Source organism: Herpailurus yagouaroundi, unplaced genomic scaffold, assembly GCF_014898765.1.
Source record: "Herpailurus yagouaroundi ecotype Mexico unplaced genomic scaffold, PumYag 218, whole genome shotgun sequence".
NCBI lineage: Eukaryota > Metazoa > Chordata > Mammalia > Carnivora > Felidae > Herpailurus > Herpailurus yagouaroundi.
The window spans coordinates 6242385-6268049 of NW_024412449.1; the positions used below are offsets into that span (position 1 = coordinate 6242385).

General features: G+C 47.9%; 1 protein-coding gene across 3 annotated transcripts in view; it reads right to left on the minus strand.

Annotated features, from left to right (window-relative positions):
* TUB (TUB bipartite transcription factor) overlaps nucleotides 1–25665 on the minus strand; it is an 87799-nt gene that overhangs the window by 46549 nt on the left and 15585 nt on the right. Inside the window, exons 2-3 of one of the 3 annotated variants that reach the window (XM_040456963.1) lie at nucleotides 19145–19229; nucleotides 18570–18617 (exon numbers count right to left, since the gene is read on the minus strand). The exons of 1 other annotated variant lie outside the window; for it this stretch is intronic. In XM_040456963.1, the coding sequence (XP_040312897.1) occupies nucleotides 18570–18617; nucleotides 19145–19212 (116 nt within the window). In that variant the 5' untranslated portion in view covers nucleotides 19213–19229. Of the gene's footprint in view, nucleotides 1–18569; nucleotides 18618–19144; nucleotides 19360–25665 lie in introns of those variants that run through there. One more of the 3 variants, XM_040456962.1, reaches the window with a different exon arrangement.

Consider the following 25665-nt stretch of genomic DNA (forward strand, 5'->3'; position numbering starts at 1 on the left):
TGTCTATGTTGACAAGGCTTCACAGACTTGGGATCCTCTGACCCAGTGGTTTTCAGCCGGCAGCCAACATAGAAAACATAAAAGCAAGTGGCTCTGGATGAAGCTGGGGGTGGGGCAGGGGTGGGAATGCCCCACCGAGAGCTCCCCTTCCCCCCAGCACTTCCCTGGGGATACTTCTGGGTGGCCCTGGGGCTCCAAATGTCATTTGAAAGTCACTGGTCTGGTCCCACCTTCTCTTTGGCAGATGGAGAAGCTGAGGCCCAGAGTGAGTAGTGATTTGCCAAAGGTCACACAGCAAGTTGATAGCAGAGCCAGGACTGGAGCTGAAAATGGGGCCCTGTGACTCCTAACCATCATGGCTCCCAGCTCCTCACAGAAGACAGCCAGCTGCCTGCCCACAGTTCTGAACTCCTCCGACCCTCTCCAGCCCACTCTTCGGCTCTCCTGCATGGAGGACCGGTAACTGCCCCCCAACACCCACCCGCTTCCAGAAATGAGACCAAGATAAACACCTGGGTTCCCGGCCCTTCAGGACCAAATCTGGATGGCTCTCTGAGACACTTCTCATTCTGTGTTCTCCCAGGCGACCTCTCCACTCCCAGAGCCCCACCACCTATCTGCAGGGGCTCCCAAATCTACTTCCTGGTGGCTTCTCTGAGTTCCTAATGCCTCTGGGCTCCTCCAGAACCACCAAGTAAGTCTCCAAGTCCAAACTGCAACGTCTCTCACCCCAGATCTGCTCTTCTTCTGTTTCCAGCAACATTATGAGCCCCACCATCGACTCAATCACCAGCCCAGAAGCCCAGATTCACCCTACCTCCTCTTCCTTCTAGCCCAGTTTATTGGACCTACGGTGCCCTCTTTTGGTCCCCTCCCCCTGTTCCGATGCCTCTGGGTTTAGGCCTCATGTGTCTCCAGCCTCTTCCAGGCTCCCTGCCTCCAGTTCTGCCCTCTCCAAGAGCATACACTTTCCAAAGTCAATCTGAGCCTATCACCTGACAAGGATCCATCGACGGCCCCTCATTCTACAGGATAGACTCCAACCACCTTCACACGGCCTGCTGCCCGCCTCTGTCGCCTACTCCTCTCTGCCCTCCCACCAGGCTGGCCAGCCTCTGGTTTGCTCCAGCCACCCCCACCTCCCAAAGGAACTTCATCCTCTCAGTTCACTGGAACAATGTTTCTCCAAATGTGGCCTAAGGGCCACCTCCTTCACCATCCCCTAGCATACTGCAGACTCCTGGGCACCGCCCTGCCTAGACGTGCCAAAAGAGTCTCTGCATGTTTAACAGAGAGCCCTTGCACACTCAGTGCTGAGGACCACTGCCCCAGGTGGCACACTCCCAGCCCAACTAACCTGTCCCAGTCTCCTTCCTTCTCCAGCCGGGCGAGGTATATCCTGCCTGCCCCACACTCTCCAGGGAAAGACTGGCTGTGACTCGGTGTGTCCTCCCCCGGGCCATGGGCTCCAGGCAGGCAGTGAGCACTTCTTCCCCCTACCCGTGAATCCCCAGCACCGGGCACAGGGAATGGGCTTAGGAAGCCAGCACAGAATGAATGTGCTGCAGGTGAGCTCTGACCACCTGGCCCAGGACCAGGACGAAGTCACAGCTGAGCTGGTGACAAGCCACAGCTTTTCTGGAAGCTGCTCCAATGCCTTTGCAAGTTGCACCTGCCCTCCTTCATCTCCTTCACCTAGAATAAAGAAGACCTGTTGGGGGCTTGTGAGTAACTAGGACCTACTGAGAGCTTTCAACGGTGATGTTTAACACTCAGCTCTCCAAAACATGTTTGCATGCATACATATGTAAGTTTATTATAAATTTTACTGATCTAGGGATGTCTGGCTGGCTCAGAAGGGCATGTGACTCTTGTTCTCAGGGTGGTGAGTTTGAGCCCCACACTGGGTATAGAGACTACTAAACTACAATATAAGTGAAGACAATATAGCAGCCACAGACAAGATACACTTTCAAGTTCATCTGCTCTCATAGCATCTCCCCCCATCTCTTTCGTAGATCTAGATAATCAACAAAACAACTCCGGTCTTCATTTGTAGCATTTCCTGACTACTATGGAGTGACTACACCCTCTGTGGCCAGTTGTGTGACACAAGGCAGAGCTGGGCAGATTATTTCCACTGCACAGATACAACAGGCACGAATCACCTCAAGAGCACAGATGTAGTCAAATGCAGTTTAAGAAAAAAAGGGGGTGAGCTTTGTGTACTTGTCACCTTTGTTTTAGATCTTAATTTTATATTTTCACTTATTTAAGTGCATATAGTTTAAGCTTAACAGCAGCTACGTTTAACAACTGGCTTGCACAAACTCTCCTTTACGGCTGGGGAGGCCACGCGGGCCGGCTGCAGGACAGTGACCCTGAAGAACTGAACATGACCTGCCGTAACCCACCAGGCCCCCAGAGGGGCCAGGCCCAACCCCCACCCTCTAGAGTCTAGGCTGTGGGCTGCCGGAGATGGGGTCCCCTGTGTGAGCCTCGGATTCTTCAACTTTTAGTGGGAAAACCATGCCCACCAACTCTTGAGGTGTAGGGAGGGTTATACGCCCACTTCCCCTTCTCCACACACACTCTGCCCACTCACATACTAGCTCATTTGCATCCCCCCCAACGCACACACACATCGCCTCAGACATACCATGCACGTATCTTGAACCCACATGCTGCCCTCCCCCTTCCAAGCCACACCACATACACTAACGTGTCAGCCCTTCCTATGCCACGTGCAGACAAGTTTACGTGTATACAGCTGCCTCCCATCCATAACCTCAGACACTCCGCATACATATTTGCCTCCAGCTGTGTCTCATACACACCCAGTATCCACCTGCCCAAACCACCACACAATACTCATACATGCGCATGTACTTGAAACGACTTCACATGCTCCAAACATGCACACCCCCCAGCAAGTACCTATTACCCCCCAATTCAAGGCATTTCACGTATCAATGGATATGTCACCTTACCCACCACGCGGCCCCCATCACTCCAGACCCACCACACACAGTTCTCGGCCTCCACAAAACATACACACACGCCACGCATGCATATATACCATCACCTACCTCTACTCCTCTCCACACTCACATATCACAGGCACCCACACATGCCACCCCATAGGCTGAGCTCATACACTCAACACGTCCCCATATCACCTCCATGTTCCAAGATGGAAGACCCCCCCCACCAGCCCTTAAGCCTACCCCCTGGATCAAGGAGCATGAGGGGAATCCAGGCAGCAGGAGTTGGGAAAGCTGGGGTGAGCTTCCCTGGGTGACAGTTTGCTTTCCTGGGGGTCAGGCTCTGGTCTGAGATTCAGGGGAAGTAACAGGACTGGCAGGCATAGGGGAGTAAGGTGGGAGGGAGGGGACAAAGATTGCTGGCTAAACACCTTGGTTTCCTTTAGGCCCAGCCTCAGGCACCATGGGGGGCTCCAGCAAACAAAAATGCCCCACCTGCTTCTGGAAGCTCCTCCCACACCCAGCAACAGCAGGCTTCCATGGAGATACGTGGGCCTTGTTCAGAGGCTGTGCTCAGGCTCTCCTGGGCTCATGGGAGGGATCAGGAAGCAAGAGGCACAGGATCCTGGGCGGGGGACAGCTGGCAGGAAGACAAACAGGGAAGTCGGGACTCCCAACTACAAACCCCGCTGACACTCTCTGGACTCCAGGCCATGTCCCCTTCTCATATCTTGCTAGACTGAGGTAGTGGCAGAGGCACATCCTGTCCTTGGCTGTCCCAACTCTGAGCTCCATCTGAAGGTTGGGGCCTGTCCAGTCCATCTGACAGATGGACTCCTGTACTCCTGCACTGCCTTTGCCACCTGGCCCACCAGCAGCGGAGGGGAGTCCTGGGGTGAAGGGTCCCATCACCCCAGTGTCTACGTGGCCTGGGTGAAGTCCTCTCTCCTGGAACACCCCAGGTGAAGAGGAGGAGAAGCCAGTGTCCAGCAGATGCCAGGTGGGCTCCAAGGCACACAATGGGCAGATGTCAGCACACCTCCCAGACTTCTTCCACCTCACTCTGAGAGCAGCCTCAGACTGGACCCCGATGAACACAGGGAAGCCATTTAATGGCACAGTGCCTCTTCTTACAGCACCACCCAGCACTGATAGGAGTAACAGAGCAGGCCTTAAAAGATGGGGTGAGCACCTCCTTCTTTAGAAAGCATGTACTCATTTTCACTCTTGCATCCATGTGATCTCTCTCTCTCTCTCTCTCTCTCTGTCTCATACACACACACACACACACACACACACACACACACACACACACATGCCCAGAGACAGGGCACCCCTAGACTGGCCCACCCTAGTGCAGTGTGTCTCTCTGGACAATGCGTCCTGGTCCTCCCAGAAGACACTGCCTTCAGGTTTCCATGGCAACAGCAGTTGGTTCCCTGATTGATGTGTTACAAGTCTTTCCCTCTGCCTAGCTTGGGGGGTTTCAAGGGGACACGGGCTATGTATGTAGGTCTGGGCTTCAGACTTGGCTAGGCCATGACTCATCTTTGGCCTGGAGCAAGTCCCCAGTCCTCTAGCCTCAGTGTCCCTGGGGCTCAGGGAGGGTAAGACTATACTCTGGCCCTTTCATCTCTGACACACTGACTCTAAATAATTTTCCTACATATCAGAAACATCTAGTTAAAAAGAAAACAACCAGAGATCTTACCCACAAAAGCAACAGAAGAAATAAGATATCCTGGGAAGCTTCAGAAGAAACATCTCAGATATATATGAAAGCACACTAAAATCCTAATAAATCAAACTAGAGATCTTACCTATATGAACACCCATGATAAAAAGTGACACGCCCTCTGTTCCTGTACGGTATTGTCATTTGGTCAAATGAATTTATGGATTCAATTGCCATTCTAAAGATAAGTGCGGTAGGATTTCTGTTTTCAATGGGACAAATTTATTCCAAATAAGTCAATTTTCCAAGATAACCAAGAAAATGCAGTAAGAGAAAAAGAATAAGGACTTGCCATACAGGCTACGAAACCGTACTATGAATCTGAAATGACCCAAACAGCAGCACTGGCTCGAGAATGATCAAACAGGCCCATATGATGTGTAAACATACCCACGTCTGCAGAAGAAATTGGGTTGTGATGAAGATGGACTCACAAAACTCTGAAGAAATGTTGCACTATTTAGTATATGGTTTCAAGATCAGCTTGCTATCCACATGGGGGGACAAAAGTATACCCCTACCTCGTGTGACTCACAAAAACACCTAACAGATGGATTAAAGACTTCTTGTAAAGAAAACAAAACAAAAACAAAACAAAACAAAACAAAACAAAATAAGAAGACTACAAGTAGAAGATGTTGGAGAATATTCCTCCAATCATGTGTAGGAGCTCTTCTAAGCATGTTCCTAAATCCAGAAGCCACACAGATTTATTAAGCTAAGAGGAACAGTGTCCTATACGGCGAGAGGCACCTTGAACTGAACTGAATGTAAAGATGGCAGACGGCACTGAGGGAGGCACTTTGCAGGCACTTGCTGCGAGATGTCCTCGTGGGGAGTCCTTCTGGAAGGAAATGTGATCCTAGGAACATATCAAAGACCTTTACTGAATATCTTTGAGGCACTCAGGCCTTTTGAGCCATGAATTTCACTTCCCTGAAGCTAGTCTAAGTAAGCAAGCAAGCAGGTAAGCATGGAAATTTATGTACAAAGATGTTCATCATTGAGGATTTTGAAATTACTGAAATAATCCAAACAGGAAAATGGCTAAATAAATTTCGATTAAGTCTATAAAAAGAACTGTTATACAGCCATCAAAACAATATTCGTCTAACAATATTTAATGAACTATTGGGGTGTCTGGGTGGCTCAGTCGGTTAAGCGCCGCACTTCGGCTCAGGTCATAATCTTGGGGTCTGTGAGTTCGAGCCCCACATCGGGCTCTGTGCTGACAGCTCAGAGCCTGGAGCCTGCTTCAAATTCTGTGTCTCCTTCTCTCTCTGCCCCTCCCCTAATCACTCTCTCTCTCTCTCTCTCTTTCTCTCTCGAAAATGAATAAATGTTAAAAAGTTTTTTTAATTAAAAAAAGAAAACAAAACAAAATAGTACCTTAACAGAACTGAAACCCAATTTTTTTAGTGAAGAATTTGCTGCAGCAACAACACAATACAAAACCACCTCACTCTTGCCATGTACCTTGCAAGGCTTACAGCTCGGCTCTGGGAAGCTCCCTGCCACTCAGGGAGCTTGGCACCTGCGACCAGACCCGGGCATTAGCTACCCGAGGTGCCCTTCCTGACCCTGACTGGATGCTTCTCCTTTGTGACAGCAGCGTTTTTCTGAAGACTATCTGTGCAAAGTTCATAAAAACGCCTCCTCCCCTACCATCCTGATGCTGTTGGCAGAACAAGTAACAACTAAATGGCTGAGAAGAGCATAGGAAGAAAGAGCTAAGAGACAGAACAAGAGCAGACCAGATCTTTTCTTTAAGGTCTAAGTTAGACAGAACTTACTTTTAAGTAAGTTACTTAAACTTACTTTAAGCCCACTGAAAGGGAGAAGAGCATACGACTTTATCCAGATGCTTCTGCTTTATGGTTTACCTTACTCATTCTCCTTTTTCTTTTTCTTTCTTTTTCTACCCCCTCCTAGAGAACTAGAGGTTTCCAGGGTGGGCACATACATAAAAGATTTTTAAAAAAATGCATGAGGGGTGCCTGGATGGCTCAGTTGGAAGAGCATGTGACTCTTGATCTCGGGGTTGTAAGTTTGAGCCCCATGTTGGGTGTGGAGATTACTTAAAAAGAAAATCTTTAAAAAAGCATTGGGGTGGGGGACACCTGGGTGGCTTTGTTGGTTGAGCATCTGACACTTGATTTCAGCTCAGGTTGTGATCCCAGAGTCATGGGATCAAGCCCCATGGCAGGCTCTGTGCTGAGCATGGATTCTCCCTCTCTCTCCCTCTGCTCCTCTCCCCTGCTCATGCTGTTTCTCTCTTTCTCTCTCACTACAAAAAAAAAAAAAAAAGGTAAAAAAGAAAAAATGCATGAAGGAAAAGATGTTCAACTTTATTATTCACCAAGGAGATGCAATACCAATACCGCAATCAATACCACACATTCACCAGAATAAGCTAAGATAAAAAGACAGAAAAACCTAAAGTCTGGTGAGGATATGGAGTGACCAGGACTCACATACTGCTGGAGAAAGAGTATCTGTAGAACCACTTTGGCAAACTCTGGCAGCATCTACTAAAGGTGAACACAAAACTCTACAATTTCACTCCTGGGTATATACCGCACAGAAATGCACACACGTGTGCAAAGGACGTGTACGAGACTGTTCCTGGCAGCACCATGTGATGATTGCCAAATACTTTAAAATTCCAAAATTCCATCAACAGTTACGTGGATATATAAATTGTGCTATTGCCACACAATTAAATTCTATATAGCAGCAAAAAATGAACTACCGTGTAAGTATATACCTAACACAGATGAATCTCCCAAATATAATATTGAGCAAAGCAAGACACATTCAAACAGGATATAGTGAATTATTCCATTTATATAAATGCTGAGCACAAGCGAAATCAATCTATGATATTAGGAGTCAGGGAAATAGCTTTGGGAGGGGGCAGTCACCAAAAGAGCTCAAAGGGAACTTGTAGGGTGCTGGCAACATTCTGCTTCTTAGTTTGGGTTTTATGAACATGACTGTTTTCAGCTGTGGAAATGCATTATAAGCTGTGCACTAAAATATGTGCTTTATTTTTTTAATCGTTATTTATTTTTGAGAGAGAGAAATACAGAGCAGAAGTGGGGTAGGAACAGAGAGAGAGAGAGAGAGAGAGGGAGACACAGAATCCAAAGCAGGATCCAGGCTCTGAGCTGTCAGCACAGAGCCCGATGCGGGTGTCGAACCCACAAACCACGAGTTCATGACCTGAGCTGAAGTTGGACACTTAACCGACTAAGCCACTCAGGTGCCCCTAAAATATGTGCTTTAAAAAAATTATTTTTAAGTAAGCTCTAGGTCCAATGTGGGGCTCAAACTCATGACCCCAAGATTAGGAGCCAGCCGGGTGCCCCAATTTGTGTTTTTTATATATACCATATATACTTTGAAAGGGTAAAAGATAGAAATAAAAAGTTAACAGGAGTTATGTTTACATATTGGGATTATAGAGAATTTAATTTTTCTTCCTTATATTGTTCACATATTCCAAATTTACTACAATACTTCTTAAAATATTTTAATGTTATTTTATAATATATGTTCACACCACGTAATACAACCATGCTTCTAAAAAAGGTGTTGTGAAGTTGTTCTGGGTAAGAAGCTATCACTTCTTTTCCTGAGGAGTATCTACTTCCTTTCTCCGGAGTCTGGGCCAGTGGTTCCCAAATCTGTCTGGACATCAGAGTTCCCTGGGGAGCTCTTTAAAAATTCTGTGTCTAGGACCCTGCTCCCAGAGATCTGGATTCAGTTGATCTAGGATGGGCTCTAATATGGCACCCCGCATGCTCTAAAGTACTGGGACTATGTGCCACAGTATCTGAAGAGCTCTCCCTACTGGACAGGGGCTGGGAAAGGCTCCCTGGGGCACCCATAGTCCCTCTTGGTAGGGCTGGGAAAGCCCAAGGTAGCCCTGCTTCAGCCAGACTACAGGACAGGGAGTTAGGCAAAGCCCTTAGGATCTACTTACGTGACAATGTGACCTTGGGCAACTTACTTATCCACTCATGTCTCAGTTCCTCCTTTTGCAAAATGAGAATGATAATAGTATGTACCTTGCAGGGTGGTTGTTACCATTATATGAACTAATATATGTAAAAGGCTTAGAACCATCTGTGATGTGCTGTAAGCCCTCAATAAATTTCAGCTGTTATTATCCATTCGACAATTATTTATGAGTTCTCAGTGAGTTGAGGACACAACAATGAAAAAGACAGACATGGCCCCTGCCTTCATGGAAGTTACAGTCGAATCACAGTATACACTTTTCTAAGTGGCTGAGCAAGCAGGACCTTTCCCAACAGAGTTACACTGCATGGCCACACATCCCAGTCATCAAAGCCCTGCCCCACACCCTATTCAAAACCTCTTTTCAGTAAGAATTTCCTGTGACACAGTAGGCTTCTTGTGCCATTGTTTCTGACCACCATGCAGGAGATGGTGGGGAGCCATAAGTCCAGCCCACCCCAAGACCCTCCTGGGACCCACACTGGCTGGGATGATGTCACAGGGCTCCCTCTGAAGCAGGTACAAATGCAGCCACTGGAATGCTCACATACATCTAGCCCCTGTGCGGCAGAGCAAGGAAATAGCCTAAGCCCTCAAGCCCAGTACTGTCCAACTCTGGAAGGAAGGCTATCCTACACTGAGCCCTTCTGCTCTGGGCCAGAGAGCCTGGGGACATCCAGATCATTGGAAGGCAGCTGGTCTCGGGTCTCCTTGTTTCCACCAGCCATGGCTCCATACCCAGCTTTCATTCATTCCCCGCACTTATACAGAACACCTACTCTACACATAGCCCTCCGCTACCAGTACAGAGCCAAGCAAGACAGGCCCTTAGCCTCAGAGAGGTCACAGCCAAGTAGCATATTTGGATATAACCCATGATTAAAGTTGAGTAAGACTTGGGGTGCCTGGGTGGCTCAGTCGGTTAAGTGTCCGACTTCAACTCAGGTCACGATCTCGCGGTCTGTGAGTTCGAGCCCCGCATCGGGCTCTGGGCTGATGGCTCGGAGCCTGGAGCCTGCTTCTGATTCTGTGTCTCCCTCTCTCTCTGACCCTCCCCCGTTCATGCTCTGCCTCTCTCTGTCTCAAAAATAAATAAACGTTAAAAAAAATTTTTAAAAAAAGTTGGGTAAGACTTAGGATAGAATTTAGCACTGTGTGTGACTAGGACAACTGAGTAAGCTTCCTAGCAGAGGTGGTACTAAGTCCTTCAGCATGATGGGAAGTTTACCAGGTGAAGATGGGGAAGGAACCACAGGTACAGGCCTGAAAAGGAAGACAGAATGTGAGTTTGCAGGACTGGTGCAGGTGGGGAAGAGATCAAATATTTGGCTCCGTGCTGACCAGCTCATGCATGTGAGGGGACTATGTGAGGCTGGGTAACGAATCACCAGGGAGGAGCAGGCCAAAGATTCCCAGAAACTCACAGAAAGCTGGGAATAGGTTGTGTTCCTACCAGCCAGACTGCAAGGACCTCCTAAAATGTAGGACATCAAGCAGAGTCCTCAGAAGAATACTGCTTTAGTAGCGAGGTTAAATTAGCCCCTGGCTAAAGGCTGCTCTGGACCTACCCTAACAAAGATGAAAAGAAAACCTCAAAAGGATCCAAATTCTAGATAATTTAACTGTGTCAGAACAAAGCCCCAAACAGAGTCCAGCACCCAACAATGTAAAAACGTAAAATTCACAGCATCTATCCTTTAATAAAATATGACCAGGCATGCAAAAAAGCAGACTAGAACACATAATTAGAAGAAAAATCAATCACAAGGAGCATGCGTAGAAGTGACAAATATGATAGTATTAGTGGACCAGAATGTTAGAAGAGCTATTGTAAACTTACTCCATAGAGCTAAGAAGGTAGAAGAAAATATGCCTATAATGAGGAGAAAAATGGAAGACGTAACTAAGATCCAAATCAAACTTGCAGAGTTGAGAAACACAATACCTAAAACAAAAGTACACTGCATAGAATTAGACACTGCAGAAGAAAAGATTATGAATTCAAAGACACTGCAATAGAAATATTCCGAAATAAAACTCGCAAAAAAGTACGGAAAAAAGAAAACCCAAAGTATCAGTGAACTGTGGAATATCAAGCTATCCAACATACACGTAAATAGAGCTCCAGGAAAAAAAAGAAGGAAATAGGAGGGAGGCAGAAAAAAATATCTGAAGAAATAATGCCCCAAATCTTTTCAAACTGGATGAAAATTATAAACCCACAAGTCCAACAACCTCAAAAGACCTCAAGCAGGAGAAATATAGAGAAAACTATGCCAAGATCCCTCATAACCAAATTGTTGAAAACCAGTGATAAGGAAAAAAAGCTTAAAAGCAGCCAGAAAAGGGCAAAACCGTAAGAGACTCTTAAATACAGAGAACAAACTGAGGGTTGCTGGAGGGATGTTGGGGTAGGGGATGGGCTAAATGGGTGATGGGCATTAGGGGGCATTTGTTGGGATGAGCACTGGGTATTGTATGTAAGTGATGGATCACTAAATTCTACTCCTGAAATCATTATTACACTATATGTTAACTAACTTGGACTGACGTTAAAAATAAATAAATTTTACTTTATATGGAAAAAAAACAGCCAGAAAAGGAGAAGGGAATGCACACTGCAAACAGGAACAAAGAAAAGAATGGCAGCACACTGTTCATGGAATGATGCAAACCAGAAGACAGTGCAGCAACACCTTCACAGTACTGGAGGGCGGGGGGGGGGGGGCGGGGAGGTGGGGAGCCCTGTCAATTTTAATTCTATTCCTGGTCAAAGTATATTTCAAAAATGAGAGCAAGATAAAGACTGCTTCATACAAATAAAATCTGAGAGAATGCATCACCAGCAAATCCGCACTATAAGGAATGTCAAGTCCTTCAAGGAAAAGGAAAATGATACTGGAGGATAATTTACATACACATATGAAGAGCCTAAGAAAAAGTAAATATGTAGGTACTCATGAAAAATTTTTATCTCACAAAAAAAGAAACAAAAACACTGAATCCAGCAATGTATAAAAGAGATACATCTTGACCAAGGAGGACTTATGCCAGGGACGCAAAGTTGGCTTATCTAAAAATCAATCTCGGGGGCCACCTGGGTGGCTCAGTCAGTTAAGAGTCCAACTTTGGCTCAGGTCATGGTCTCACAGTTCATGAGTTCAAGCCCCATGTCAGGCTTTGTGCTGACAGCTCAAAGCCTGGAGCCTGCTTCAAATTCTATGTCTCCCTCTCTCTCTGCCCCTGCCCCTCTCGCACTCTGTCTCTCTCTTAAAAGTAAATAAACATTAAAAAAATTTTTAAAAATCAATAATATCATATACAATATCAAAAGAATAAAGGATAAAAATCCCATTATTGTCTAGGCGATGAAGAAAAAGCCTTTGCAAAAATTCAATACCTCTTCATGATAAAATCGTTCAACAAACTAGGAATAGAAGGGGATTTCCTCAGCCTGATAAGGGGCACCTGTGGAAAACCAAAAGCTGAAATCATACTTAACAGTGAAAAACTGAATGTATTACCTACCCCTAAGATCAAAACAAGGATGCTCGTTCTTGACAAATCTGTTCAATACTGTATTGGAGGTTCTAGCCAAGGTGATCAGATAAGACAATGAGATAAAAGACTTGCAGATTAAAAAGGAAAAATTAAAACCATCTGTCTTCATAGATGACAGGATCTTGCATAAAGAAAACCTAAGGTATCTACCCTAAGAACTATTAGAGCTAACAAACGAGTTCCACAAACATATGGGATACAAGATCTATGCACAAAATCAGTTATATTTCTATACACCTGCAGTGAATGATCCAAAAATGAAATTAAGAAAACAATTCAATTTTCAAGAGCATCAAAAGGAATAAAATATTTAGGAATACATTTTTAAAAAGAAGTATAAGACTTTACAATGAAAACTACAAATTTCTTTGACAGAAATTAAAGAAGACCTGAGTAAATAAAAAGACATCCTGTTCTTATGGATCAGAAGTTTAACTACTGTTAAGGTGGCAATATTCCCCAAGTTGATCTACAGATTCAACACAATCCCCATCAGAATACCAGCTGGTTTCTCAGCATAAATTGACAAGCTGATCCTAAAATTCATATGGAAATTCAAGCACCCAGCATAGCCAAAACAATCTTTAAAAAGAACAAATTTGGAGAGCTCACACTTCCTGAATTCAAAAACTTACAACAAAGCTATAATAACCAAGACTGTGTGGTCTTGGCATAAGGACAGACACGTAAATCAAGGCAGTAAATTTACAGTCTGGGAGTAAACTCATGTATAAATCAATCAATTTGTAGCAAGAATGCCAAGACCATGTAGGGGAGGAGAGAATAGTTTTGTTCAGCAAATGGTGCTGGGACAACTGAGTATCTAAAATGAGAATGACCTGGGACCCTCTACCTCACACTATACACAAAAATTGACTCAAAATGAATCAAAGACCTAAACATAAGGACTAAAACCATAAAACTCTTAGAAGAAAACCGAGATACAAATCTTCATGACCTTGGATTAAGCAGTGATTTCTTAGGACACCAAAAGCACCAGCAGCAAAATAAAAAATAGATAAATCAGACTTCATCAAAATTTAAAACTTTTGTGTTACAAAGGGCATCGTCAAGGAAGTGAAAAGATAAGCCATAGAATTCGATAAAATATTTGCAAGTCATTATCTGACAAAGGACTTGTATCTAAATACCTAACAAATGGTTATACCTCAATAATAAAAAGACAAATGATCCATTTTAAAAATGGGCAAAGGATCTGAATAACCATTTTTCCAAAGAAGATATACAAATGGCCTATAGGCACATTATTAGTTATGATTAGTCATCAGGGAAATAGAAGTCAGAACCACAATGAGATGCCACTTCACACGCACTAGGATAGCTATAATAAAAGCCACAGATAAAACATTTATTGGCAAGGATGTAGAGAAATTAGAAACTTCATACATTGTTGATGGGAATGTGAAATGATGCGGCCACTTTGGAAAACAGTCTGGCAGTTCCTCAAAAGGCTGAACATTAGAGTTTCCCAGAAGTTCTACTGCTAGGTATATACCCATGAGAAATGAAATGTGTCCATAAATCTTCGCAGCAGCATCATTTATAACAGCTACAGAGTGAAAATAATCCAAATATTCATCAACTGATGAATAGATAAGCAAAATGTGTGTGCCCATACAGTGTAATATTATTTGGCAATGAAAAGAAATAAACCATCGAGACATGCTACAACATAGATGGACCCTGAAAACATTCTGCTAAGGAAAGAAGCCAGCCACAAACAAGCATATAGTATGTGATTCCATTCATATGAAATGTCCACAATAGGCAAATCTATACAGAAAATAAGTTAGCAGTTGCCTAGGGCTGGGGGAAGGTAAAAGAGAGGAGAGTGATTGCTACTGGGTATGCAGTTTTTGGTGGTGGGGGGTATAGGTAATAAAAATGTTCTAAGATTGATTATAGTGTGGGTTGCACAACTTAAAACCCATTAAATGGAACACTACATATAGGTGAACTGTATGGTATATGAATTACATTCCAATAAAGATGTTACTTAAAAAAAAAAACAACTGGGGTGCCTGTGTGGCTCAGTCGGTTGAGCATCCCACTTCAGCTCAGGTCGTGATCTCATGGTCCATGGGTTCAAGCCCCACATCGGGCTCTGTGCTGACAGCTCAGAGCCTGGAGCCTGCTTTGGATTCTGTGTCTCCCTCTCTCTCTGCTCCTCCCCTGTTCATTCTCTGTCTCTCTCTGTCTCAAAAATAAATAAACATTAAAAATTTTTTTTGAATTGTTTAAAACAACAAAAATAATAATGTATTGTTGGGTTTTTATGAGAAATAAAAGCAAAATACATGACAACAGTTCAAAAGACAGAAAGGAGGAATGGAATCATACTATCGTAAGGTTCTTATGATACTCATGAATGGTATCAGATTATTTAAAAGGTGAAGATATGTCATGTAAATTCCAGAGCAATGACTAATAAAAACGAATAAAACATAAACATAAAAAGAGTTACAACTAATGAGCTAAGAATGGAGACAAAATAAACCCATAAAAACACCCAATCTAAAAGAAAGAAAGAAGACAAAGGAACAAAGAACAAGTAGGACAAATAAACTACTAATGGCAAGATGATAGACTCAAACTCAACCATAGTGATAATAACATCAAACGTATACGGTCTAAATACTCCAATTAAAAAGTCAAATATGGCATATTGGATAAAAATGACACAATTATATGCTTTCTAAAAGAAATCCTCTTTATTTTTTTTAATTTTATTTATTTAAGTAAACTCTATGCCCAACATGGGGTTCTAACATATGACCTCAAGATCAAGAGTTGCATGCTCTTCCAACTGAGGCAGTCAGGTGCCCCAAGAAACCCTCTTTAAATATAAAATCAGAGAGGTTAAAAAGATAAGGATAGAAAAATATATGCCATGCAAACACTAGTCAATAGAAAGCAAGAGTGATTACACAAACCAACTGGAAATATTACCAGGGATAAAGAAGAACATTTCGTATTAATGAAGGGGTTAAGGTCTTGAGAAGATATAACAATCTTAAATATTTATGCACCTAGAACAGAGCTTCAATACACATGATGCACAAGGTAACAGACCTGAAAAGAAAAAATAAAACAAAGGACGAATGTCTAGGTAGCAGCTGTAGTCATCAGCTTCGAGATAGAGGTTGAAGCCATAGCAATCAAGTAGATCAGCAGAAACAAGCGTAAGGGAGAAAGAGATCAGGACAGAATTCTGGACCAGTTCAGCATCACCAGGGTGAACAGAAGAAAAAACTCTCATGAAGAAAACAGAGAAACACCTATCAGAATAGGAGGCAGAAAAGGAGAGTGTGAGGTCATGGAGCTCAAGGGAAGAGTGCTTGGAAAGGCAAAGTGCGCTCAGCTACATCAAACGCTGCACAGATAAAGTAGGACCTCACAGGCTGCACCAGGATTTACAGTTAGAATCATTGGAGACATGGGCATGAGAAGCATGGGTAGAGTAGTGGGAGCAGAAGCCAGCCTGTAGCAGATTGCATACTCAGCAGCAGGACCTGGGAGATGGAGATCATAAGCACTGGTTTTGATTTCAATAGGCTTGGCTGAGAAAAGGAGGAGAGAGAGAAGGTTGTAAAGTCAAGGTATTTTTTATTTTAACTGGGTTACAATGGAAGGAGCCAGGAGAGTGGAGTCAGTGAAGACACAGGGGACAAGGAAAGAGCAACAGAAGGAAGTACTCAGGCAGGGGTCAAGGGGAGGGTTACCAGATCTCTGGGGGAGAGGTTGACTGGAAGAGGGACACCTATCTCTCAGTATGATGGGGGCCAGAGGCACGGATGGGCATGGATGCAGGTAAATTTGGAACCCAGGGCAGAGGTTAAAGAAATTCCCTCCTGAATTTTCCTTGTAAAATTTTCTTTTCCTTGTAAAGAGAGAGTCTGGGTTGGCTGCTGAGAGTGAGTGAGGAAGCTGTGGTGTGGAAAAGAAGAGGGTTATACGAGAGCTTTGAAACGGCTGGGGGGTGGAGTTTGGAGCAGGACTGCTGGGCACTGCTGAGGGCTCAGCTGGACCATGAAGTCGCACTAGCATCAATTCATGAAGGGATTTCCACCCACCACCTCAGCCCTATAATAAGCCAGGACTAAAGAAGGATGGCAGTTACCATGTTCTAGGGGTGAGGTCGGAGGCTGAGGGGCCAGGTAGTGAATGGTGAACAGTTCAAGTTATAGGTCATAGCAACCAGATTGGAGGGGACCAAGAGCTGATTCAGGGTGAGGGGAGAAAGTAAGAAGCAGGAGCTTGAAGGTCTCTGTAAACAGTCATGGTGGAGGCAAGGGAGACAGACAGCATAACAGGGACACAGAGATTAAGACTTCAGAGGTGGAATGGTTTCAAATGATGACAAGATCATGGTAATGGATGGCTGAAATAGAGGTGACAGTCAGTGAGCTGAAGACAAGTACCTCAGAACCAGGGTTTGGAAGAGCTGTTTTCACAGATATGGAAGCTCCTGGTAGGATGGTAGAACCTAGCATATAAACACTGGGACCAGATTCTTTTGCTTTGGCTGGGTCCCTAGGTGGCTGGACCATCTAACTTTGCCATTAATTATGACTACTCCCAACCTGCAGAGATATGTCCTTATAACTCAGCCTTCATCCCTGAGGCTGCCTGGGTCCTCACCTCCCTTGTTCATCTAGTTACAGCCTTGTGTGCCCTTCAGGACTGGTCAGCATGGGTGAAACATCATGTTTGTTGGCACCATCTTGAATTACACAGCTTTAAGAAATACTGGCAGAGCCTTTAAACACGGAAGAGCCAGAGTGGTATCGAGAGCCCTGTATAAAGTAGAGGCACCAAATCCCAGAAATTAGCCATCCCAGAAACCCTGTATGACCAGAAGTCCCTGCTAGCTAGCCATCAGCTGTAGATAGATGGTCACAGTATGCTCAGAGCTTCTGTTCACATGAAGCAAGGTCACAACCAAAAGACCACACGCTCCCAGTAAGCCCCTTGACTTCCATACAGTGAGGCTGGCTCCCTGGCCTGCAGTGTAGAGAAAGAGCCTTGAGTAGGGGGCCTGAGTTCTAGTCCTGACTCTGCCATGAACTTGCAGTGTGACCCTGCCCTGAGGCCTCGGTTTGCTGGAAAACAAGGGACTGGCTGTGGGATCTCAAAGCTTCTTGCAGCCTTGACGGTCTATGGGTTGTGGATGCAGGAAGGAGACACTCATCAGCTCACAGCGCTCAAGATGCATGAGCTGCAGAAAACAAATGAGCTGAAGTCTTCAAGCTTCATGAGAGTCATACTGTATAGTCCTCCCCCTAGGGTTCACTCCTTGTATCCTCCTCTTCCTCCTTCCTGAGAGCCTCTGAATTAAGCTCAAGGGATACATACCACCACCTCCATGCCTCCCATCTTCCTCTTCATGAGATTTTCTTTAAGCTAAAAATTCTACCTGGTTTGAAGCTCTGTGTTGAAAAGGAGAACATAGGAGGCCAGCCATGGGGCCATACCAGAGACCACTGGCTCTCTACCCTCTTAGGGCACCATCATCACAAACCCCATCAGAAACCCAGGACCAACATCCATGAGAGCTCCAGATGCTACCATATTTGTCTGGCCTCGTCCCTGGGAGGCAGGCAGATTCCTCGGGTCCCAGGGATCCTCAGCACCCCGTGCTGACGCTGGTGAGGGGATCCCATCATGTTGCCTATCTGCACCCAGCACTGAGCCCCCTCTTTCACAAGGCAGCTATTTCTGCCCATCATTTGGACCAACAGTATGTCCTAGGGCTCCTGTCATGAGTGAAGAACAAATGAGGTCCTGTCAAGAGTCTTGGAAAAGACCCATTTCGTGACTGTAGAAGACAGGCCTGGGATGTCAGCCTGGTGCAAGTAGCATGTGGGTCTGGGGATGTGGACAGTGGGAAGGAATTCCCTCAGTGGTCCTGGGCCACACCTTGAGGACACCTCCTCTCTGGGAAAGGCCTGGCTGAGAGTCCCAGGATAGGCTGGGGAGCTGGGCCCTCTAGGCAGCTGGCTAGAGTCAGGGCAAAAAGACCCCAGAAGAATCTAAGAGGAACAAACCAAGGCCATAACAGCCATAGTGAGTTCAGCCTTTGGAGGGGTCACCCCTCCCCAGGACCCCATTTCACACACACACACTCAGTACATATGGGGTCCATAGCCCTTGAGCTGCTCATGTCCTTCCCACCACCTCCCTGCAGTCTCCCGTGAATGGCCCATTCCAAGCCAGCGCTCCCTCCTCCCCTGCCAGCTCACCTAGCGATCTCCCTTCCTTCCTTCCAGTACTTCCTCCTGGTTGTTCTCCTGGGGGGGGAAAAGAAGGGGTGACCCCACGCCCTGTTGCCTCAACTTCATCATTCCTGCCCCTTGCCTGGCCAGACCAGGTCTTTCAGGCCTCTTTCAGGGCCTTGGTCTTGGCCACTTCAGATGGGGACTCAATGGGATCAGGGTGGAAGAGCTCTGGGACAGCAAGCAGGCAGCCCAGAATGGGGGCGGTAATGAGACCTGGGACGAAACAGGGGGCCAGGTGCAGACCAGGAGGAGAAGCCCACCAAAAGAGGCAGAGAGCCGGAGTGTGGAGCTGCCAAGGGCAGAGGCCTCACCCCCATGGCAGAGGAAGCCCCTCTGATCTGGGGCAGGTGGAGGAGCAGAGCCTCCCTGTTCACCTGCCTAGCTCCTGAGGCTTTGGGAGGGCTGTGGGGGCCCGGCGTGGTGATGGGGAAGGGAAGGTCTTGGAACTGCAAAGGGGTGAGGTCGGTGAGGGTAGGTGGGTGGGGTGGACCCGGGGGGTGGGGGTCCACGGGCTAAAGGCAGGGGTGTTGAGTGCTTACCGATCTCTTCGGTGGCCCCGTTTCAGGGGCCCAGGTTTCCTGTGTTGCTTTGAATGCTGAGATCCCATGGGCCGGGGAGTGCCTCCTGGGAACAAAATCCCTGTCTCGGCAAAAGAGTGCAAACCCAGAAAGAAAGGAGAGGGTCCTTCCCTCCATGGCAGCCAGACGATGGGGTGAGTCTGGAGGCTGGGGCTGCTTCAGGCGGCACACAAAGACCTGGAGCCTGTTGCAGTTCCTTATACTACTCAGCTCCGAACTGAAGCTCGCGCCGGTGTCTCCCCCATCACTGTGGCAACAGTCACACTAACAACCACCGTCACTGATTCACTAGGACACAGAAACCCTCTCTGCTGGTCACAGTTCCCCCTTGCAAGCCCTTCGGGACCAGACTGACTCCCCAAGGCCTCCATGGCCCTGCCACTCAGGGATACCCAACCGCTCGTTTCCATGGCAACACAGAGACCAAGTGTGCCTGCCTCTGTGGTTGCTATAGCAACCCCAGCAGAGCCAGGTGCACTGAGGACAAAGTCCCCATCTGGAGGAACCACAGCGGGAAAACACATCCACTGCTGCTCCCCGTGGCCTGCCCTGTGTTGGTAGCAGTCTCTGTGCTGGAGGTCTCCCACCTTGTGTCTTTGAGGGACTCGTGGGGGATCCAGGATTTCCTTGTCTGTGTCCTCAGCCTCTTGTCTTCTCACTCCACCTAAAGGGCACGGGAGTGATCTTCCCCCTCACAGGGCCTCACCTCCCACAACACTTCTATCAAGAACATACACTGCCTGCATTGTGAGCCCACCGCTCTTCCAAACTCCAGAACCCTCCCTCCACCTGCTCTCTGGACACATCTCCCCAGATGTCCTACAGCAGCTCGCACTCAGGTATGTAGCTTAGGACTTCCTGTGAGTCCGAGCACTTATCTTCATTCTGTCTCTGTGAGTGACACGTCTGGTCCCCAAGGTGCCAGCATAGCTTCCAGCTCTTCCTGTCCACTTTCCCCTGCCAAGGCCGGCAGGCGATCATCCAGCCCTTTGCTGCCGGCTGGCAAGCCTCTCTCAACTCCACCCCCTTCCTTAGGTCCACATCCTCAGCAGGGTGTCCCTGTCACCTGGATCTTGGCATCAGGATGGTGTCTGCCTCCAACTTGCTCCTCTCATAAGGGCCCTCCTCCACTGGAGTCAGAGTGAGCGTTCTCAATGCAAATCTGATCATGTCTCCCGACCCTGCTTGAACCCTCCAGAAGTTCCCCACTGACTCAGGACAGAAGCTAAGCCGATGTACTCTGCCAAGTCCTGCCAACCCCTCCAGTGTCCCCGCGGTCAGGTGCCTACTGGAACTCCCGGATCATGTCACCTCTGCCTCTCTCCCCCCTACTCCCACCCCACCTCTTCCCCTTTCTTGCGTAACCCTGGCCAAGTTCTTGCGAAAATGACACCCAGACTTTCAGTGAGTGCCTAGATCAACAGTTAGAAATCTTTGGGATGTAATTTCAAATATCTGAAGGGCAATGATGTCTAGATGAAAAACCGCACATTGCTGACCCCACTCGGACTAGATCTGAAGACCTCAGCCCCTAGCTGTGCCAAGCAGACAGACAAAGACTCGTAGAGACACCGTAAGTAGCTGTGGAGGAGAGGCAGATCTCATGGCCTCCAGAAGGCAAGAGAATCACAGACCATCAGCTGAGGAGGGCACCTCAACCCCTCCCCTTCATGTCACAGATGGGCGAATCGGGCTCAGGGGAAGGAAGTGTCCAAGCCACGTCTCCCAACTCTCGGCCTGTGGTTCTCTCCACTTTGACACGTGCCACAAAGCTCCAAAGCCAGCATGGGGCCATCAGCACAAAGGGTTCGTGCACAGATGTGTTGCAGGCGGCAGTTTCCAGGTAGGGGAGCATATGTGGGTGCCCACCTGGAACTAGAGACCTCATCCCTCCATCTCTTATAACTTGTCTTTCAGATGTCTTCTGTCCTACTGCGGGCAGAATGGAACTTTCCAGTCAGAGTCAAAGGGCATCTTAAACCAATGTTCAGGTCAGCACTTTCTCAAACACTAGGTCCTCCCCCACTCCCCCACCCCTTCCCCCCCACCCCCATTTGACTGCCTGCCCAAGTTCTCCGGTTTATACACTGGTCCATACGTTAAATCAGGGAACATGGAACAGGAAAAAGCCGCATCCACTGTAAGAGAAGCCAGCTTCCTCATTTCCAGGGTGATGGGGATTGGGGTGGAGTGGGGCAGCTTCAGGACACCCTGGGAGAGGTCACAGTCAAGGTCACAGTCAAGGTCACAGCCAGGGGCAGGAAGTCCTTTGGAAGCAAAGTGGATCGACTGGTGATTATGAAACGTCTCCGTGCACACTTCCAGCATCAGTGCGCTCACTCCTAGAGTGGTCCCTCCTTCTTGGTGACTGGCAATTTCTTCTTCACTTCAAGCTCAAATACACTTCCCTTTGGTTCCAGTTCTGACCTCCAGGGCCCCACCGAACGTGACTTTTTAGTCTGTCTGTCCTGGTGCTTTGCAGCTCAAAGCACTTTTACATATGTTAGCTCTTAATGGTGAGCACAACCCTCCAGGGAGGGCACTGTCATCGGTATATCACAGAAGAGGAAACTGAGGCCCCGAGCGGGCACTGGATGGCAGACTGCCAGTCTGGGTGATGGAGGGTGGGCCGACTCTGTGGGGCTGTGGAGAGAGCTCGTGGAGCAGAGGACCAAGGGTAGGGGCGCTTCTGACACATTACCTCCAAGACCCTCAGTGACAGCAACTGGACACTGAGTGGCCCAGCTCCCTAGGCCTGGACCTTGACGTGACAACACCCCAAGTCCCGGATACGATTTGGCATCCTGGGCACCTCTTCCACATTGCTTTTCCTGAAATGTCTGTTTAGCCCTTCGACAAGCCGAGCACAGCCTGGGGGAAGGGACAGGGGAGGGCGGCATCCTCTGGTGCAGGTGCGCCTCAGCTCACGTCCAGCTCAGCAAAACAGAAGCCCTTCCGGGAATTAGACCTGTCCTCTGCAGGAGGCTGGTCAGCCAGCACCCCTGGTTACTTCAGCGCTTCCTCTGCCTCCCCGTCACAAACAGATCATCACAGCCTTCCTTTAGTGACCTGCTGTCCTCTCCCTGGGAGGGATTCGGAAACATGTGACATTCTCCATCCCTATACACGGGCAGCAGTGTGTTAGCTGCCTTTGAGATTCGTGCGTCAGGGACTCTGTCAGGCATGCCTGCGCTTATCCAGCCCTGGCTGGACCCGATCTGGGACAGAAGCAAGACCTGCACGTTCTGTCTGCCCATTAATGCAGCAGTTACCATGGCAACCTGCGGCCTCTCAGAGGGATCTGAAGGCTGAAGCAAGTCCAGAGGGATGCAGTGGAGGAAGGGCACCAGGAAGGCCAGCTTCTGGTGGGGGTCCCAGCTCAGAGAGAAGCTGAAATGGAGGGAGCAGGGGTTAGCGCCCAATTAATAGTGAGGGGGAGTTGAATGAGGAGCCAAATTTAAGGAGGTACCAAAACTCACTGATCAAGATAACCTTTAAGTCAACTTGAATGTAAAAATACTCTTGATAAGCAAAACATTGAAATTTTAAACAAAGACAGGTTCTGTGGGACTGGAATTAGAGTGAGGCAAGTGAGGCCAAATCTTGCAATCAAGGGTTGGATCCTCTATTAAAGTTTTGATTTTGTTCATTAGGGATGTTTTTGCATTGGTTTTGATTTTTAAAAAGGATTGCATTGAAGGGGTGCCTAGGTGGCTCTGTCGGTTAAGCGTCAGACTTTGGCTCAGGTCATGATCTCATGCTTCATGGGTTCAAGCCCCACGTCGGGGTCCCTGCAGTCAGCACAGAGCCCGCTTCAGATTCTCTGCCCCCCTCTCTCTGCACCTGCACTGCTCATGCACACACACACACACACACACACACACACACTCTCTCTCTCTCTCTCTCTCAAAAATAAATAAACATGTAAAAAAGTATTGCATTGAAATATTAGTTACATCAATTACTGAGCTTTTTGGTGGTTCCTTAAATTTCGTATCTGAGGTAAATGCCCCGATTGCCTCACCCTAGTCTCAGGCCTGAAGGGGAGGACAGATGGAACCGGGGGCAAGAGGGACCCTCATGCAGTTGAAAATACATCATATGACAAGGAGCCAGGACACACGAGTTCCTGTCTGCAAACTGCAGGGATTCCTCTCAGTTCTGACAGAACCAGATTCAGGTTTCACAAGACTCTGCAACACAAAGATTGCTGTTGAGCAGCACAGATTCCCAGTGTGCACACGGGCCCCTACATATCGGGGTGATGGTGACTCAGAAGGTGGCTCCCATCTCCTGCCCTTCCTCAGTCTGGCTGCTTAGGAGAGAGGAGGGGAGAAGAAGAGAGGGGAAGAGGGAACAGAGGGGGCGGGCAGGGAAGAGGCTGGCAGTTCTGCACGGTGGGGAGCAGGAAAGGCAGATTAGCTGTAATTGCCTGAAGCTGAGAGAGGCTGTTGATAAGTGTTACTAATAATCAACCTTCAGATCTGACACCCAGCTCAGACTGGGATTACTGTTTTGAATGGAAATTGAACCCAAACCAGTAATTACCCCAGTGAACAATGCCAGTCTTACTGTGGAGCCTGTTCCAGGCAGGGAAATGGCACCTGCATGTCAGTGTCAGTCCATCAGGGAGAGGATTCTGCAAGGGGCCCCTTCCCAGGGTCACACCCAAGAGCACAGGCTGGCCTGGCCTCCACTGACTCAGTGGGACAGTTTCCACCCTTCTTCCTAGGAACTACAGTGGGTGAGGGACACTCAACAATCACCCATAGTCTCTAGGCAGAGTCCAGACCTCAGACCTCACTCACACTGTCCGTCTGTCCTTGGGCTGGGTGGAGGTCCCTTGCTGACATCATCCCTGGCTATCAGAAGCAGTTGCTCGGGGAGGGGCTGGCTCTCTTCCCCAAAACAGATGCAGCCCTCCAAACCTCCATCGGGACCCTAGGACGACCACACAGCTGCTCCCTGTTACACCAGGAGGCTCCTGAAGGGCATGAGCTGGGGCCAGGCGAGAGGGCAGGACCACCATAGGTTCTAGAGTCCTTCCCAGCCCCTGTCTCTGTTCTTGACGAGTGTGTGCCTGCTCCCAGTGCCAGACAAGGCCAGGTATGCCTGGACATTCTCCCCAGAAACAAGCAGCATCCTACAGCCCTAGCCTGTGTCCCTCGGCACCTCCTCCTCTCTAGAGGCCCCCTAGAATGCTGGCACCAGCAGAACCAGGCCAGAGGGGAAAGGCTACTCTTGTGTCTGAACCAGCTCCCCTCCCAGGGTCTACATGTGCCTGGGTACCTCCCCCCCACACACCCCCAGCTTCCCAGCAGATAGGACAGCTGGATACTAAAAAAGCATTCACTAGATGAACTGCAGCAGGGAACAGTGATGGCAACACTCTGTCTGCTCACATCACTCACCACCAAACACCCTCTCTGCTGTGACAAAGACAATAAGACAATCCCTGCCTCCAGGGAGCCCTGTGGGGGAGGAGGATAAGTAGGCAGATAATGACAGATCATTAGGACTGCAGGTTATCCCTAATGATCCCTTCTGACTCTTAGGTAAAAATGACCCGAAGTACAGAGTCTGGAGGTATCGATGAGCTGCCTCAGTGGACAGACAGAGCTGGTCAGGCCTGGTGCGATTCAGAATGTGGAGGACCACAGCCTTTCAGGCTGAAATTAGACTGGGCAAGTGTCAGAACACTCAGCCCTCCCCAGCTGGAGCTGGTACCTCGAGGGTGCCACCTAGTGATGGCGCAGCAGAAATGCAGCTGTCTTCAGGCCCTGGGGTTTGTTTCCCTCTGCTCCTCTCCTTCCCCTCAACTCAACTGTGCAGGAACTCAGGAAAAGGATTCAATTTTGTTCACAAAGGCTTGAGGCTTGGCTTAAAGAGGGCACAATGGGTCCCAGGGTCTGGAAGCTACAGGACAGCAGGCAGGGGAGGGGCCCTGCATCCGGAGCTCCCTGGCTCCCTCCAGAGCATTCTGGTGCCCTATAATTCTCTGTTCACACAGCACTGTCTCCCCACCGTTCCACTGGGACCTCAGCTGTCACCTGCTCCTGGCCCACAGGGAGAGGTGACAGGAAGCCCCTACCAAGAACTGGTCTGCTCAGCCTCTCAGGTGCCAGACTTAGTGGTCCCAGGAAAACTGTGCTCACCATCAGCTAACCCATCTTGCTCCTGTGACCTAGGAAGGGGCTCACTTTCAGTCTGGGGTCAGGCAAGGATGCCGCAGGGGCTCCACCCTCAGCTCTCAGATATCCTATTGGATTTGGGAACACCTGCTGCCCCCAGTTATTTTCCTTTCTTGCCAGAGAAAGTGATAGTGACAAGATGTGAGGTAGCGGTCCCCAAAGTCTGTGTTCCCAGGTGTGGAGAGCACTCAGCCTGGGCCAGCCCTCGGTGTGGGGCATGCAGAGGGAGGCAGGCAGGAACCAGCTCAGGGAGAGGGTGAAAAGAAGCAAGGACTGGAGAATATCTGGGGG